At 33.4% G+C, this 13,549-nt stretch overlaps 3 protein-coding genes across 3 annotated transcripts in view; all 3 read left to right on the top strand.

Moving 5' to 3' along the window:
- Window positions 1-13,549, top strand: part of LOC117982376 (uncharacterized) — a 43,462-nt gene that overhangs the window by 6,425 nt on the left and 23,488 nt on the right. Inside the window, exon 2 of the mRNA XM_034968731.2 lies at window positions 7,349-7,408. Within this exon, the coding sequence (XP_034824622.1) occupies window positions 7,382-7,408 (27 nt within the window). The 5' untranslated portion in view covers window positions 7,349-7,381. The remainder of the gene's footprint in view (window positions 1-7,348; window positions 7,409-13,549) is intronic.
- The window catches only part of LOC117982554 (endocuticle structural glycoprotein ABD-5-like), a 116,807-nt gene that overhangs the window by 89,520 nt on the left and 13,738 nt on the right, over window positions 1-13,549 (top strand). The window lies entirely within an intron of this gene.
- Window positions 8,166-9,986, top strand: LOC117982377 (uncharacterized). Its single transcript, XM_034968734.2, has 3 exons — window positions 8,166-8,284; window positions 8,675-8,710; window positions 9,185-9,986. The coding sequence occupies exons 1-3, from the start codon at window positions 8,222-8,224 to the stop codon at window positions 9,959-9,961; spliced, it is 876 nt and encodes a 291-aa protein (XP_034824625.1). The 5' UTR covers window positions 8,166-8,221; the 3' UTR covers window positions 9,962-9,986.

The raw sequence follows: 13,549 nt of genomic DNA, 5'->3' as shown, positions 1-13,549 counted from the left end.
AACAGAACCCTTATAAGATCACTTAGTTTGTCCGTCTGTCTGTCTGTCTGACTATCTGTCGTGTTTGTCAAGAAAACCTATAGGATACTTCCCGTTGACCTAGAATGATGAAATTTTGTAGGTAAGTAGGTCTTATAGAACAAGCAAAGGAAAAAATCCAAAAACTGTGAATTTGTGGTCACTTAACAAAAAAAAAAAATATGTCCATGAAAAAATTTATTTACTAAATCATATACTCATAGATGGTGCAGTCCGTCATTAACTTGCAGTATTCTACATAAAAGTGTTAGGTATATCTTGTACAATGGTACGGAACCCTTCGTCCAACTCGCACTTGACCGGTTTTTTTACTATTACTGAAACCATTTCAGGAGGAAATATTTCGTTTCCACTATGCACAGAGTAGGTGAGCCCATGTGAAACCAAGTAAATATTAATAACTGGTCAAGAGTGTGTCAAAACACGTAAAACATAGGGTTCTGTAGTTAAAATCGTCCTGCCGTAAACCAAAAAGAACAATTATATAGGTACTTAATCAAAAACAAACTTATTATGGTTGTGAATTTTTCTCTTTTTCTATTAATTATTCGACATTAATATTATTCTACCGACCAGATTTTCATAGTTAACTATACCTATAGTCACAATAGTCGTGAGTAATTTAGAAGTTAAGATCTGGTACATATTTCTCTCGTAAAAACCCCCTTTAAGGCTCATTATTTCAATGTCGGTTTTTTTCAAATACTCAAGTAACTTCATAATCTCGGCCTAAGTTCTAAATATAATTTGCGTATTCATAAAACCAGTTCAACATCAAACGCATGGCCCTAAATTAATTATGTCAACTTCAGTCTTTTATTTGCCCTAAAAGTTGCTAAAAATATTGAAAACCCGTTGTAGAGGTACTTAATAAAGTTAGTTTAACATAATATATAGGTATGCCTAAAAACTAAAATAAGAAATATTTATTTAGATATCCGAGATTAAGAGAGTTTTTAACCAACTTCCAAAAAACGCAGGTTAGGTATTCGACCCGTATGTACTGTACCTATTTATGTATGTACTTGTACAATTATCTAAAATACCATAAAATTGACTTTTATAAACAAACGTAGGTACAGCAATCATTTTTCAAGAAAATGTTTTTCAACCGCACTAACCGCCTGCATATAATATATAATAAATAATAAAAAAAATTACAATACATAAACGAGTAGGTATAGGTATATTCTAATTTTATTATTTTGGTTTTCCAACCCAGAATCCAGAAAACAGAAATGTTTGTGTACTTCACAAACCGCAACTATTACCTACTTTCCTTTGGAATAGAATTACCTGCGATAAAAGTAGTACTACAACTAGAACACGAGGGTTATATTTTTAAACACGTACCTAGGTAATAGGTACCTACATAATTAAAAATACTGCGGAATGTTATTTTTAAATACCTGTTTCAATAACACATTGGTAAGTATATAGTAATATTCAACCCATGCGCCTGCATGTACATAATAATTATACCTACCCAGTACCCACTTACCTACGATACTAGATGATGCCCGCGGCTCCATCCGCGTAGATTTAGGTTTTTTAAAAAGCTCAATCTATACCAAATTTCGTCAAAATCGGTTAAACGTAGGTATGGTTCGTGAAAAGGTTACAGACAGACAGACAGACACGTTTTTGCATTTATAATATTAGTATGGATTAAATTTTCTAAAATATTATGCAGTGGGGAAAGAAGAACATGGCATATTAATCGTCAATATTATACAATAATAAGTCAACACAAACAAGTTCGACGTCAATAAATCTGATCAGTATGCGCAGGACGACTGCATTTTCACTATCGTTCAGTGTCCCATTATGCGACACTTTCTATAAATTACGCTTTACTGTAATACATTTTGATACAATTACTCATTTACAAATTTATTAAATAAACTATTAATAAACTTAAATTTGAAATTGGAATAGGTACACGTCAATCCACAAAACGCTTTTTTTTAAATCGGCTAAACACTAAGTGACATACCTCCTATAGATACGTCTTACATTGCATTCAGGGCTCGAGCTCTTATTGAGGAAATTTCGAAAAGGGTTATCAAGTCAACCGGGGACCCGAGAGCTGGCAGCTACCTTGGTCAAAGAATTAGTTTGGCCATCCAAAGTGGTAATGCTGCAAGCATCTTGGGTACAATGCCTCGCTGCGGTGGTCTTTATGAGGTTTTAGATTTAATTAAATTTATTTTAGTTTTAATCTAATGTTGGTTTATTTTTCTTTTAATTAAGATTTAAGTTTTATTTAATACTAAATGATGCCCGCGACTTCGTCCGCGTGGATTTAGCTTTTTAAAATCCTGTGGGAACTCTTCAATTTTCCGGGATAAAAAGTAGCCTATGTCCTTCCCCGGGATGTAAACTATCTCTGTACCAAATTTCGTCAAAATCAGTTGAACGGTTGAGCCGTGAAAAGCTAGCAGACAGACAGACAGACAAACTTTCGCATTTATAATATTAGTATGGATAATTGTCTATCCATTTTTAAATCTTGCATTTATTGTACTTTATTTGCACGAGAAAGAAATATTTACTCTAAAGTAAGTTTTGTTTGATGCCATTCCATAGCTTGGCTATTAGAAAATCATGTATATAATATTAGGTAATATAATATATATTTAATGTTTCGTACAAGGTAAAAAACTTTTCAAGTAGGTACGTGTTAGTACTAAGTAAACGCATAAGATAGGATTATCTTATGCGTGTACTTGGTTATGTAGAAGTATGTAGATCATATCAAGCACTTAGAGACCAACGATTTCTATGTACTGCGCTGAGACCTTTAAGTTACTGAGGCTTCAATTAAAACTAAACATAATACTTAATATACTTAATCTTAATATATAAAAGAGAAATACCACTCACTCACTGACTGACTGACTGACTGACTGACTGACTAATCACGAAATCTCAGAAACTATAAAGCATACAAACTTGAAATTGGAAGGTAGGTTCTTTCTAGGACGTAGGTGTCAGCTAAGAAACGGTTTTGAAAAATTCCCCCCCTAAGGGTGCGAAATAGGGGGTCGAAGGTTGTATGAAAGTCCTATGTTTTTGGAGTTAGAGACGTGAAAATCGACATTTGGGTTATTAGCTTTAAATAATAAAAATCTGTATAATTCAATTTGGGCTATTTCCGCCTTAAGGGTGGTAAAATAGAGAGGCAATGTTTTTATAGAAAAGTTTTAACAATTGTTATTTTTACTTGAAATTTGAAATGTAGGCTATTTCTAGGGATAGGTATCAGATAAGAAAGGATCTAACTAAATTCCCCTCCTAAGGGAGTAAAATGGGGGTGGAAAGAAAATCTTATGTTTTTGAAGTTAGAGATATGAAAATTGGCATTTAGGTATTCTGGGTTCCGTGTCTTAAGGTGACGCAGTACGCTCGACCGAACCTGTTTGCTTTTCACTTGACATTGTATGAGAAAGGTGAGAGGCACGATGATTTTCACTGAAATCAAGGGTTTAGGAAAAGTATTTTTGAGAAAAAACTACTGAGTTTGTTGTTGCAAATTATAGTTATTTCAACTAATGAAGAAATAAACTATGTTTGATGTTAAATTTCTTTAGAATTTTCATACCCCTAATCTCATTTATTTACGCCCAAAGTTGTCACAAATTTAGTGTTAAAATAGGAATCTTTTGAGGCTCGTTCCTTTAAAATCAATATTTTCTTCAATGTTTCATATATCAATAAACCTAGATAATGACGAGATTAATCGATATAATACTTAGTTTTGAGCGTACAGTATCAAATAATGTAGTAATTACCCTCCTACGTTTGTATGAAGAAAGCACCGTCCTGAGCCCCCTTAAGGTGAGACTGAGTGAGTAGGTAAATGAGGCCTTTTGCAGCGGGAAAATTGCAGATCTCATGAGAAACCAGAAATTTTACGCGGACGAAGTCGCGGGCAACTGCTAGTAAAGATCATAAAACTGCAGTAAATAGGAACTCTAGTTAATGAGTTGCTAAGTATTTTGCAATTGCTACAGAGCAGTCATAACACGGTGGCCGTCATACTCACCTACATTTTTCAATGTCACTTATATTTCATACGATGACGATATCCATGTCGCATTGTTATGTCCAGTATGCCTACATACAACCTTGTCAAAATTAGAGCGTAAGTACTCGACTTAAAATTGTAACAAAAGCAGCATTATTGAGCTACATATCCTATAACAGTATCAATTTCATATTATATATTTGAAAGAAATTATTCGAAAAATTCCTACATGACAGAAATGGTGGATCGATCTTTTTTTAATGGTGGATCGATATTTGTTTGTCGAACGTGTAGACTTACATTGTTATATATATGGAAAGCGCTGGAGGGCAAGCTAGGAAAACTTCTCTTAATAATTACTGACTTACCATAGCGCAGTGCTGAGCGCTATCGTATTATATCTAAGTCAGATGTTCCGGGTTTGATTCCCGTCAGGAGCAATTTAGAAATTTTCATTTCCTAGTCTCTGGTGTTACCTATGGTTTAGGTACGATGCCGCTTAGAAACCAATTAGAGGTATGTAGATATTGATTAATTGAACTATCATAAATCTACCAAGTTAGCTCGCTTCCATTTTAGTCTAAATCATCAGTTTCTACCAGATGAGATTGGAGTCAGTAGCTAACTTGTCATCAAACAACAAAAAAATAAAATAACATTATAGTCGAATTGAGAACCTCCTCCTTTTTTGAAGTCGGTTAAAAATAAAAAGGTAATCTACTCGTATAATATGCTGGTCAAATCCATGACTATGAGGAGAAGCAATTCAGTTGAAGATGAAAAAAAAAAGTTGAAGATGATAAATTGATAGGCTTTGGCCCAAATGATGATAACCAAAGTATGAACCCTGGGCGTATAAGCCCAACAGAAATGTATCTAAGTATACTTAAAATGTGTGTTATATTATAACACTATCAGTAGGTATCCAACGGATTTTCTTGAAAATTTTAATTAAGGATGAAATAAAATCAGAATCTTAATTTAATTCTGTTACATTTACCTACAACACCCATTTTGTTATTTGACGAGTATTCTTTGGTTTTACCTAATCTTGACGTATCTTATTTCGTGATGGTAGAGTATGACGCCTGCCTACGCGCAACCTTATAAAACTTGAGCAAAAGCGCTCAGTCAAAGTGAACTGTGAGTCAAGGAAATTAAAATGTTTGTAAATTTAGTGCAATGAGTAATTTAAACACTTTTATTTATTTTTTATTTAAATTAATGTCAATGGAGTAGGTCAATATCCATAGATGGAAAATCCTCCTTTTACGTGTAGGTGTCTACGTAAGTTTTATGATCGTTATACTAGGTATGTGCAACATTTGACCAACGTCTAATGTGCCCAACCTGCGTAACTAATAAGTTTTTTTTAATGAAAATATCACAATAAAACTTAAAGCTAGCCTTATCTTATTACTATAAAAATCATACCCACGTGAAATGGTGCCAAGAATACTGGCTGCATTTCTGCGCTAAGTACTTATTAGATACATTTCTGCATTTACTTACTAATAAGTTAAGCTGATTTCTAGTTCCATGGGGCCTACTATTCTCCTCTGTGACTCCTAGCATAAGCTTTACGCTTAGTTGGAGGGGAAAGGGGAATATTAGTCATGAATAACGTGGCTAATATTAATTTAAAATATTGTCAGAGACCTTCGATAAATAATTAATTCGTACACAGAGATAAAGGCATTACCTACTTTGTAATTCAGCGATTCCGTGCCCGTTCTGGGCCTTTGATTTGTATGAAAACGGATCAACATGGGCAGGGCCGGCCCCACAGACGTTTCTACTCGGTGGCCGGCCCGCAATGTACAATGAACTCGTCAATCCATACTTTAAACGTGGGACCGGCACGGATTATGTAATAGTTGACAGGTATTTATAAATCCTATGGTTTGATTTTTCTTCCGTGGCTTTACACCAGAAAAATATTATGACTGCGTAAGTTCGCTGTTTTTCAATCACACCGCAACGAAGCAACGGATCGGCGTAATTTTTTGCATGGATATACCTTGAGAGTGACATAAGTAGATTACTTTTATCTCGAAAAATCAATGAGATCTTCCGGAGTTTTAAGTACTAAATCCACACGGAAGAAGTCGCCGGCATCAGCTAATCTGATAAGTGTAAAGATGTACGAGTACCTACATGATAGAGTAGACGTAACGTAGGATAAATAAGTGGGTAACTTTTCAATGTCACAAATACTTCTTGTGAAAAGATGCATAGGCAGTAGGCATTGAGATATATCAACGTACTTACGAGTATCTACCAATCTTTGTACGCCCACTTACAGCCTTGTACAAACTAGAGCAGATTAAGCTCGGCTCTCATACATCATCGTTACATCTACAATATAGATATTTTCAGTTTCAACTAATTTCAAATAATGACAATAGCAAGTACTCGTTATCGTACGTACCTACTAAGCAAGCGTTTAGAAAATTTTGCCGATGTTACTTAAATGTAACATTTTCTCATTCGTGTTGATTTAGTGGTTTAAGTAAGTTGCCAAGTAGCTCCATTCTTACGGAGTAATTATTTTCATTGTCATGTTATTCATAGAAGAGTGTACAAAAGAGACTTTTGTACAAAAATACTTAGTTAGTGTGTCCCTGAATCTTGTAACAATACCTACTCATATTAACTGTGGACTGTGTGTATAATCAATCAGTAACACTCTATCATTATATTTCCTATTGCCTTTGTTATGTTATCCTAGCAAACCTATCTTTATTAAACTCGTAGTCATACGTTATAATATAGGTAGATATAGGTCCTAGATATAGGACCTAGGATACTCGCTCTTGTTTGTCTCAGCGAGCAATTCTTGTATACCTACTTAGATATAGAATATGTAATTGGTTTTTAGGAAACAGTATTGTAACGATTTGTATGCAATGTTGTATTTCAATCATGTTTAAAATTTCCAAGTTAATCTAGAATCTAGATAGTTATCAAAGTTAGGTATTATTGATTAAAAAAAAATTTTCGCACAAAAAAATCTCGAAAAACGCTGAGTCACGCTCAGTTGCATAGATATTAACTAAAAAAAATTGTTGCCAGTAAATAATTGGGCCATATTCATTTATGCTTATATTACCTATTATTAATGCCTCCCTCCTTCGGCATTTACCCTAAAAGACTGTGCGGAGGATTCAGCCCTTCCAACCTCCTCATTTTCCACGGACCTCTTGGACCATAACAGTCAATAAACCCATACCGACTCACATGTAAATAAATAACTAAAATTTTTGTTTTTTTTTTCAGAGTCAACTTCAGCAAACGTGGCTGTGATGAACAATGTATAAACAGGAGATTATTCTGCTGGTGAGTTTGTAGAAATATACTTACCTTGATTCAAAACTTCTCATGCACCTCTACGAGCCCATCTTGTAGACTGAGGATCCATACTCGCTTGAATTTTCCGCTGATCACGATTTACATATTATCAAAGTTAGCAAGGATTCAGGCGGCGCAAGACCGTGGCGTGTCGCTATAAGAGACCTATGTCCAGCAGTGCAGGATTATCGGTATGATGATGAAACCAGTTATAATGCTCATCAATCAATTCCGTAAATAACCTTCCATCGAATCGAGTAATCAGTGAAGCGATTCATAGTATGGACAATATACTTTTTATTCACTTCGTCCGTGCTTAAAATTTTAAAATAAAAAGTAGGTAGGTCCATGCTTACCGTTGACGACATGCATATCATGCATGCATCACGATCGCTGCGTAACTTCACCTTTAGTGATCTTGATTTTAGCGAAAATATCAGGACTCTTCCTTCACTTCTTTTAGCGTGCTTGCTTTTATTTTACTTAGGTATAGGAGTATTAGATACAAGCTGGGATACCCACTAGTAATCCCGGCAGATTTTTATTTCAAGTGTCTCAGTCTGGCATGGTAAACCTTACGAACTAAATAATTAGTTCGTTGGATAAACCAAACATTTTATTAGAATCTTGTGAGTTGTGACATAACAATATACTTACGTTGCATTTTAATACAAACTTCTATCCAATTTACTACCAATGACTTTGCAATGAAGCGATCAATAGTTAAAATTTTATTATTAAACTTTTCGTTTTCCAATAGGCATTTTATTTTGTACGCATGATGTAATTATTGTTGTAGAAATGAATTTCACTTTTTTATGTTTAGTCATCTGTCAAAGCGTTTTATTGTTAAAAGTTCAAGCGGTAAGGTGGTTATTTTATTATTAACAAGGTACCTACCTGTTACCTAAGTTGTGTTAAATATACCTTTAAGCTATCACTAAGAACGAGTTAAAGAAGAAAGAACAAAAATTATATATATATATATATATATTTTTAATTATAGAGTATATTTCAAAACTTATTTTCTGGTCAATCTTAGATATTTTTTTTGTTTAAATCCATACTAATTACCTATATGCGAGTTGCTAAAGCAAACTAATTATTTTGTTAAGTATTTCGTTCTCGTGGTTTAACGAGATAATATAACGAATAGGTCATCTACCACGAAAAAAATAATATAATGATCAACTGATATAGTTTATGTTCTTTATGTATCATCTAAACATAAATATATTTCAATATAATTTTCAGAGTTATAACTCGGATGTAGTATGCGTCATCGAAAAGGTAAATTAAACCTACCTATACCCATGCATCATTTTACATTCATTAATTACTTATATATACGTAAATAAACGTACCTATATATTTTATTCATTAAACTTATTTTTATTAATTGGTTTATTATTTAATTGCTCTACAATTCAAAATGCTTATTTTTTTATGTATGACAAATATAACTAAATGCATTCATAAAACGAGTTAGTGATTTAGCGTAACAGATTTCTATGTAAATTGGTTGAATTATTGATATAAGCAATAATGCGTAAATCACGAATACTAAAATGAAAACTTTTACAAAAAACACGTGGGCCTCGAAGTGTAGGCAGAAAACGTTTTTATTATGTAACGTGTATAATTATCGTGATATTTTATATGGTTCCCAAGTTTAATAAGTATTCGTAAATCGTAGGGGGATTTTATAGGTAGGTCTACAACGCACTTAAATGGTATTGTCTTATATTATAATTCATTTTACAGAAAAATTTAATTTATTGCAAAAAGTCCATTACTCCCAGCCGTAGAAGACATATTAACGACAAGATTCCATCTCACGAACCGTATTTGCCGACTGCAAAAAATGGAGTATTTTACAACTGTTCATCGTTTGAATGTAGAGACGTTAAAATATACTCCATCACTCAATTAGCCATTCCTCGATCAACTCTTAAATACTGCTTTCTACAGATGTCTGAACTATATCATTGTGAATCTATCAAATATTATTATTATAAAAATATTGATAAGTTGTTATTCTTGTCTAACAACATTCCGAATAAAATATTCTATTTGATCGATTGCTTAGCGTACTCAGACGGTGGGCGAGTATGCCATAAGAAGGACGATGTTGATTCACACACCAAATTGGTAGACATTGGGAACGTAGCGAGGCCGAACGAATCCAACATATTATCACAGGAGGAATTTATATGCGAACAGAGTGAAGACAATACGATTAATTGTGCTCTCAATAACTATGTACCGTATCCTGATGGATTAAAAGAGAAAGAGTTGGTTCAAAGTGATAGTAAAATACTATTAAAAACAGATGCTAATGTAGTGACGTTAAATTACAACTGTATAGATTCTTGGTGCGGATATTGCGGTGGTAAACAGTCCACACGAAGAGCATCTAGATATGAACCACCCGGTGGCAAAGTATACAGGTGTTATTATGCCAAAAAACAACAGATATGCAAGGAACTATACGGGAGTTCTATGAACGTTTACAATGAACGTGATTGGATAAGCTCTTAATAAATATTGTATAAATAAATAAGTACCTAGTAGGTAACATTTATGTATTTAATTATCCCTTGACCCAAAAAATTCGATTGTATTCCTTACTTGGATTCTAGATGAAAACAAAAGAATAAGTAGGCACGAGTAGATGCATTAATTTTGAAAAACAAAAGAATACAATATTGTTACAAAATTATATTCATTCATTGTGCTGATTTCGGAAAGTGAATCCATTTTGTTTTTCAATTAAGTAACGTAAATGGGCGTGGGTCTGGGTCGTTAGATTTACGTCTGAAACATAACTGATTATACTGAACTAGCTATTACGCTCGCGACTTCGTCCGCGTGGACTACACAAATCTCAAACCCCTGTTTTAGTCCCTTAGGGGTTAAATTTTCAAAAATCCTTTCATTAGCGGATGCCTACGTCATAATAGCTATAATAGTATGCCAAATTTAAGCTCAATCCGTCCAAAGGTTTCAGCTGTGCTTTCATAGATGAGTCAGTCAGTCAGCCTTTCCTTATATTCTCTATGTATAAAAATGAATCGCTGAATGTGTTGCTGATCGCAAATCTCGAGAACAGCTGAACCGATTTCGCTAATTCTTTTTTATAATATTCCTTGAAGTACGAGGATGGTTTTTACGGAGAGAAAAATTTAAAAAAATTGAATCGACTGTTAGGCGGAACGAAGTTCGCCGGGACAGCTAGTAATATATAGATTCAGTAATAACGAACTTTAATAGAACAAACCACAAAAAGACATACTTTATTATTTATCGCTAAAACCCAACGCCTATCGGAAAGGGATTACTTAGTAGGTACTCAATATTTTTTATAAGTTTTATGATAGCGTTTTACGTACACTTTTTTTTAATAATTTTAAATTCATTAAAATCCAAAATTACGAAACCGGCAATTGATCACAAAGGCACTCCGGGTGCAATACCCATCAGAGACGCAGGTTCGAATCCTGCTGGTTCCGCATTTTATATATGTACATATTTAATATTATTTAGTACTTTTTTGACATCTAATAAGTATTTTTTGAAACAGAAACTCAATCAAAACGATCTGTAAACAAAACAGTCTGTATTAGCACCCATACAAATCTATTGTAATAATATCCGACATCGTTAAACGTCTTTAAACAATTTCTGTCACGGTTTTTTGAATCATCGCCTCTTCCAGATTCGCTTTACTTTCAATTGTCCTACCACAGTGAATTTAGTGAAAGTAGATGTACCTCCGCCGCACACTCACCTACATACAAAACCAGATTGCAATATTTAATTGTTAAAGTATAATAATAAATAGATATAAGATATAAATTGCGTAATGATCACAAACTTTTATGTATCACTACGCCCGTGTGGATTAAGGTGTATGAAAATCCTTTTCGCATTTATAATATTGTAGGTAGTGATAAAAATACACAGCTAATTTTGTGGAAAAAAAACTGGAGTGCTGAAATTACACGAAAACCCAAATTCAATGACCTTGGATTGGCCACTGTTGGTCACCATCAATATATTGATGACAACGATTTTCTTAGAACATAAAATTTTCAAGAATATGGTGAAATGTTTCTTTTCTGTAATTAATACTGGGGATAAATATGAAGTAAAAAAAACTCCGTAATTCAACTTTTACACGAAGCTCAGTTTTTTTGTTTAATAATACATCCTTCTAATGCAATCTGTTACAGAAATCTATTTAGTAACGGTTGTATGCATATTGCTTCATGAATGATTAGTGAATGTCAAGCTTGCACGATTTAGAAATTAAGCGCTACAGATATTTCTAACTTTTAGGAAATCCGGCTGACGGTTGCATGTTTTGAGAACATTCATTTCTCCAAAAGCAATTTGTAACATATACTATTAAATTATGATTTGCAACTTGAAGTGTGAAAAATTATTACTTCCTGAAAAATTACTAATGCCAATAAATAATATTGTCCTTGAAATATTTTTTTACTCTCTCTCTTTCTTTTTCGGTACGCGCATCAAGCTGAACATATTGAATAATTACTTGGTTTAAGTACTTATACTCGTAGCTAAGACGATGGGTTAGCATTTAGGATAGTTTTTATCCTGAAAAACAATAAGGTTCTTTTAGGAGGAGGAATGAAAAATGTCGATGTTTAGCACCGTTCAATCTGAACCGATATTGACAAGTCTGTTTTTAAGAAGATTGTAATGTCGAGTTGGTGATTGGTCTTATATAAAAGTGATGATCTGATGCTGATGAATAGTAGTTATGGACGAAATTCCCAACGGGTAACAGCAAATCAATAGCGATCAGTGTAACTTCGATGAGTTCGAAGTGTCAGCAATCAGCATAGAAATATTTAGACTTTTCATGTTTTCATCATACATATACCTATTTGTAGTTTTTCCCCATTAGTAATACTTAGGTTCTATTTTGGTTCAAAAATCTGTAAAAGAAATTCCATAACGGTTTCATTATTATTCAGAACATTTCACGAGGAAGGCTTATAATACATTTACTATGTAACATATTCATGCAATGGCTATGGAAATAAATGTGCGAAGCCGGGAATTATCAATCAGTTAAATGTATCAAGTTCTAAAAGACAAGGAAGAACAGAAGCACTTGTTAGATACTTGCTGTTAATAATAAAATTATATTGCTAAAATAGTTCTTAACAATTATGTTGCATACTTTAGTTACATACATAATACGTCGTAGAGACCTCAAACAGATAACGCAAACAATGCCTTTGAAATGATCAGTAACAAAAAATCGCACGTCATTCACTGAACATTAAATATGAACGTTGAATCATCTGTTCCTTTGCTAACAATCGATCGATGCTAAACTAACCTACGTTATTGAATCTTCTATGGCTGGTAGTATTATCATTTATCGTGGAACGGGTTTAAACAATAGCGTGACAGGAACCTTGCACCGAATGCTCTCAGCAATGCGAACGTTCGGAAGTCGAAACTCGGCACACAATGCGTATTTTTCTGAGATTGTTAACATGACGAATATGAAATAATGGTATTGTTGAATGATAAAATACTATTGTAAACACTTGAAGAGTACCAACATTATATTCCTGAAGTAGATTGTTAATAGAACATTTGCGCGAGTAAGAAAAGTAAATATTCTATAGGTAGGTAGGTACATACAAAAGTTTTAATTTAAATCTATCAATGTAGTTACATATCTACCTAGTTTATTTTGACTTATTTGTAACCTTAAAACCTTAGCCGTTTTATTATACCTACTTATCTGGACCGAAAGGTATAAGTAATTATTATCTTAATCTGTAAGCGCCGCACTGTCATAAACCCTTACATTGGGTTTTATATCGATATTCATCGCAACTTGGGAAAAAATATTTTAAACATTGTTTTATTCACTTTTCCCTGTTGAAATGTTCGTAACTTCAGGCAGTTCCTTACAGAATACCTACCTAGCTACCTACCAAATAAATTATTGATGCCAAAAACTTACCTACTGGAATTCGTACATTCAGAACTTGAATATGAAATATTCAAGACTTGTTATGGGATAATAAACCAGTAAGGTGGCCAGTTGCAAGCGAACTGCAGCAAGACAAAACGAAT

This window comes from Maniola hyperantus, chromosome 5 (assembly GCF_902806685.2).
Source record: "Maniola hyperantus chromosome 5, iAphHyp1.2, whole genome shotgun sequence".
In the NCBI taxonomy this organism is placed as follows: Eukaryota; Metazoa; Arthropoda; class Insecta; order Lepidoptera; family Nymphalidae; genus Maniola; species Maniola hyperantus.
The sequence above is the reverse complement of the archived record's forward strand: the minus strand, read 5'-3'. Positions and strand labels throughout refer to the sequence as shown.

Bases quoted from the DNA above. Each gene is read 5' to 3' on its own strand.
- LOC117982377 (XM_034968734.2), top strand. From the start codon at position 8,222: ATGAATTTCACTTTTTTATGTTTAGTCATCTGTCAAAGCGTTTTATTG. The intron at 8,285-8,674 runs GTAAGGTGGTTA...TATAATTTTCAG, and splicing joins TATTGTTAAAAGTTCAAGCG to AGTTATAACTCGGATGTAGT. The intron at 8,711-9,184 runs GTAAATTAAACC...TTCATTTTACAG, and splicing joins TAGTATGCGTCATCGAAAAG to AAAAATTTAATTTATTGCAA.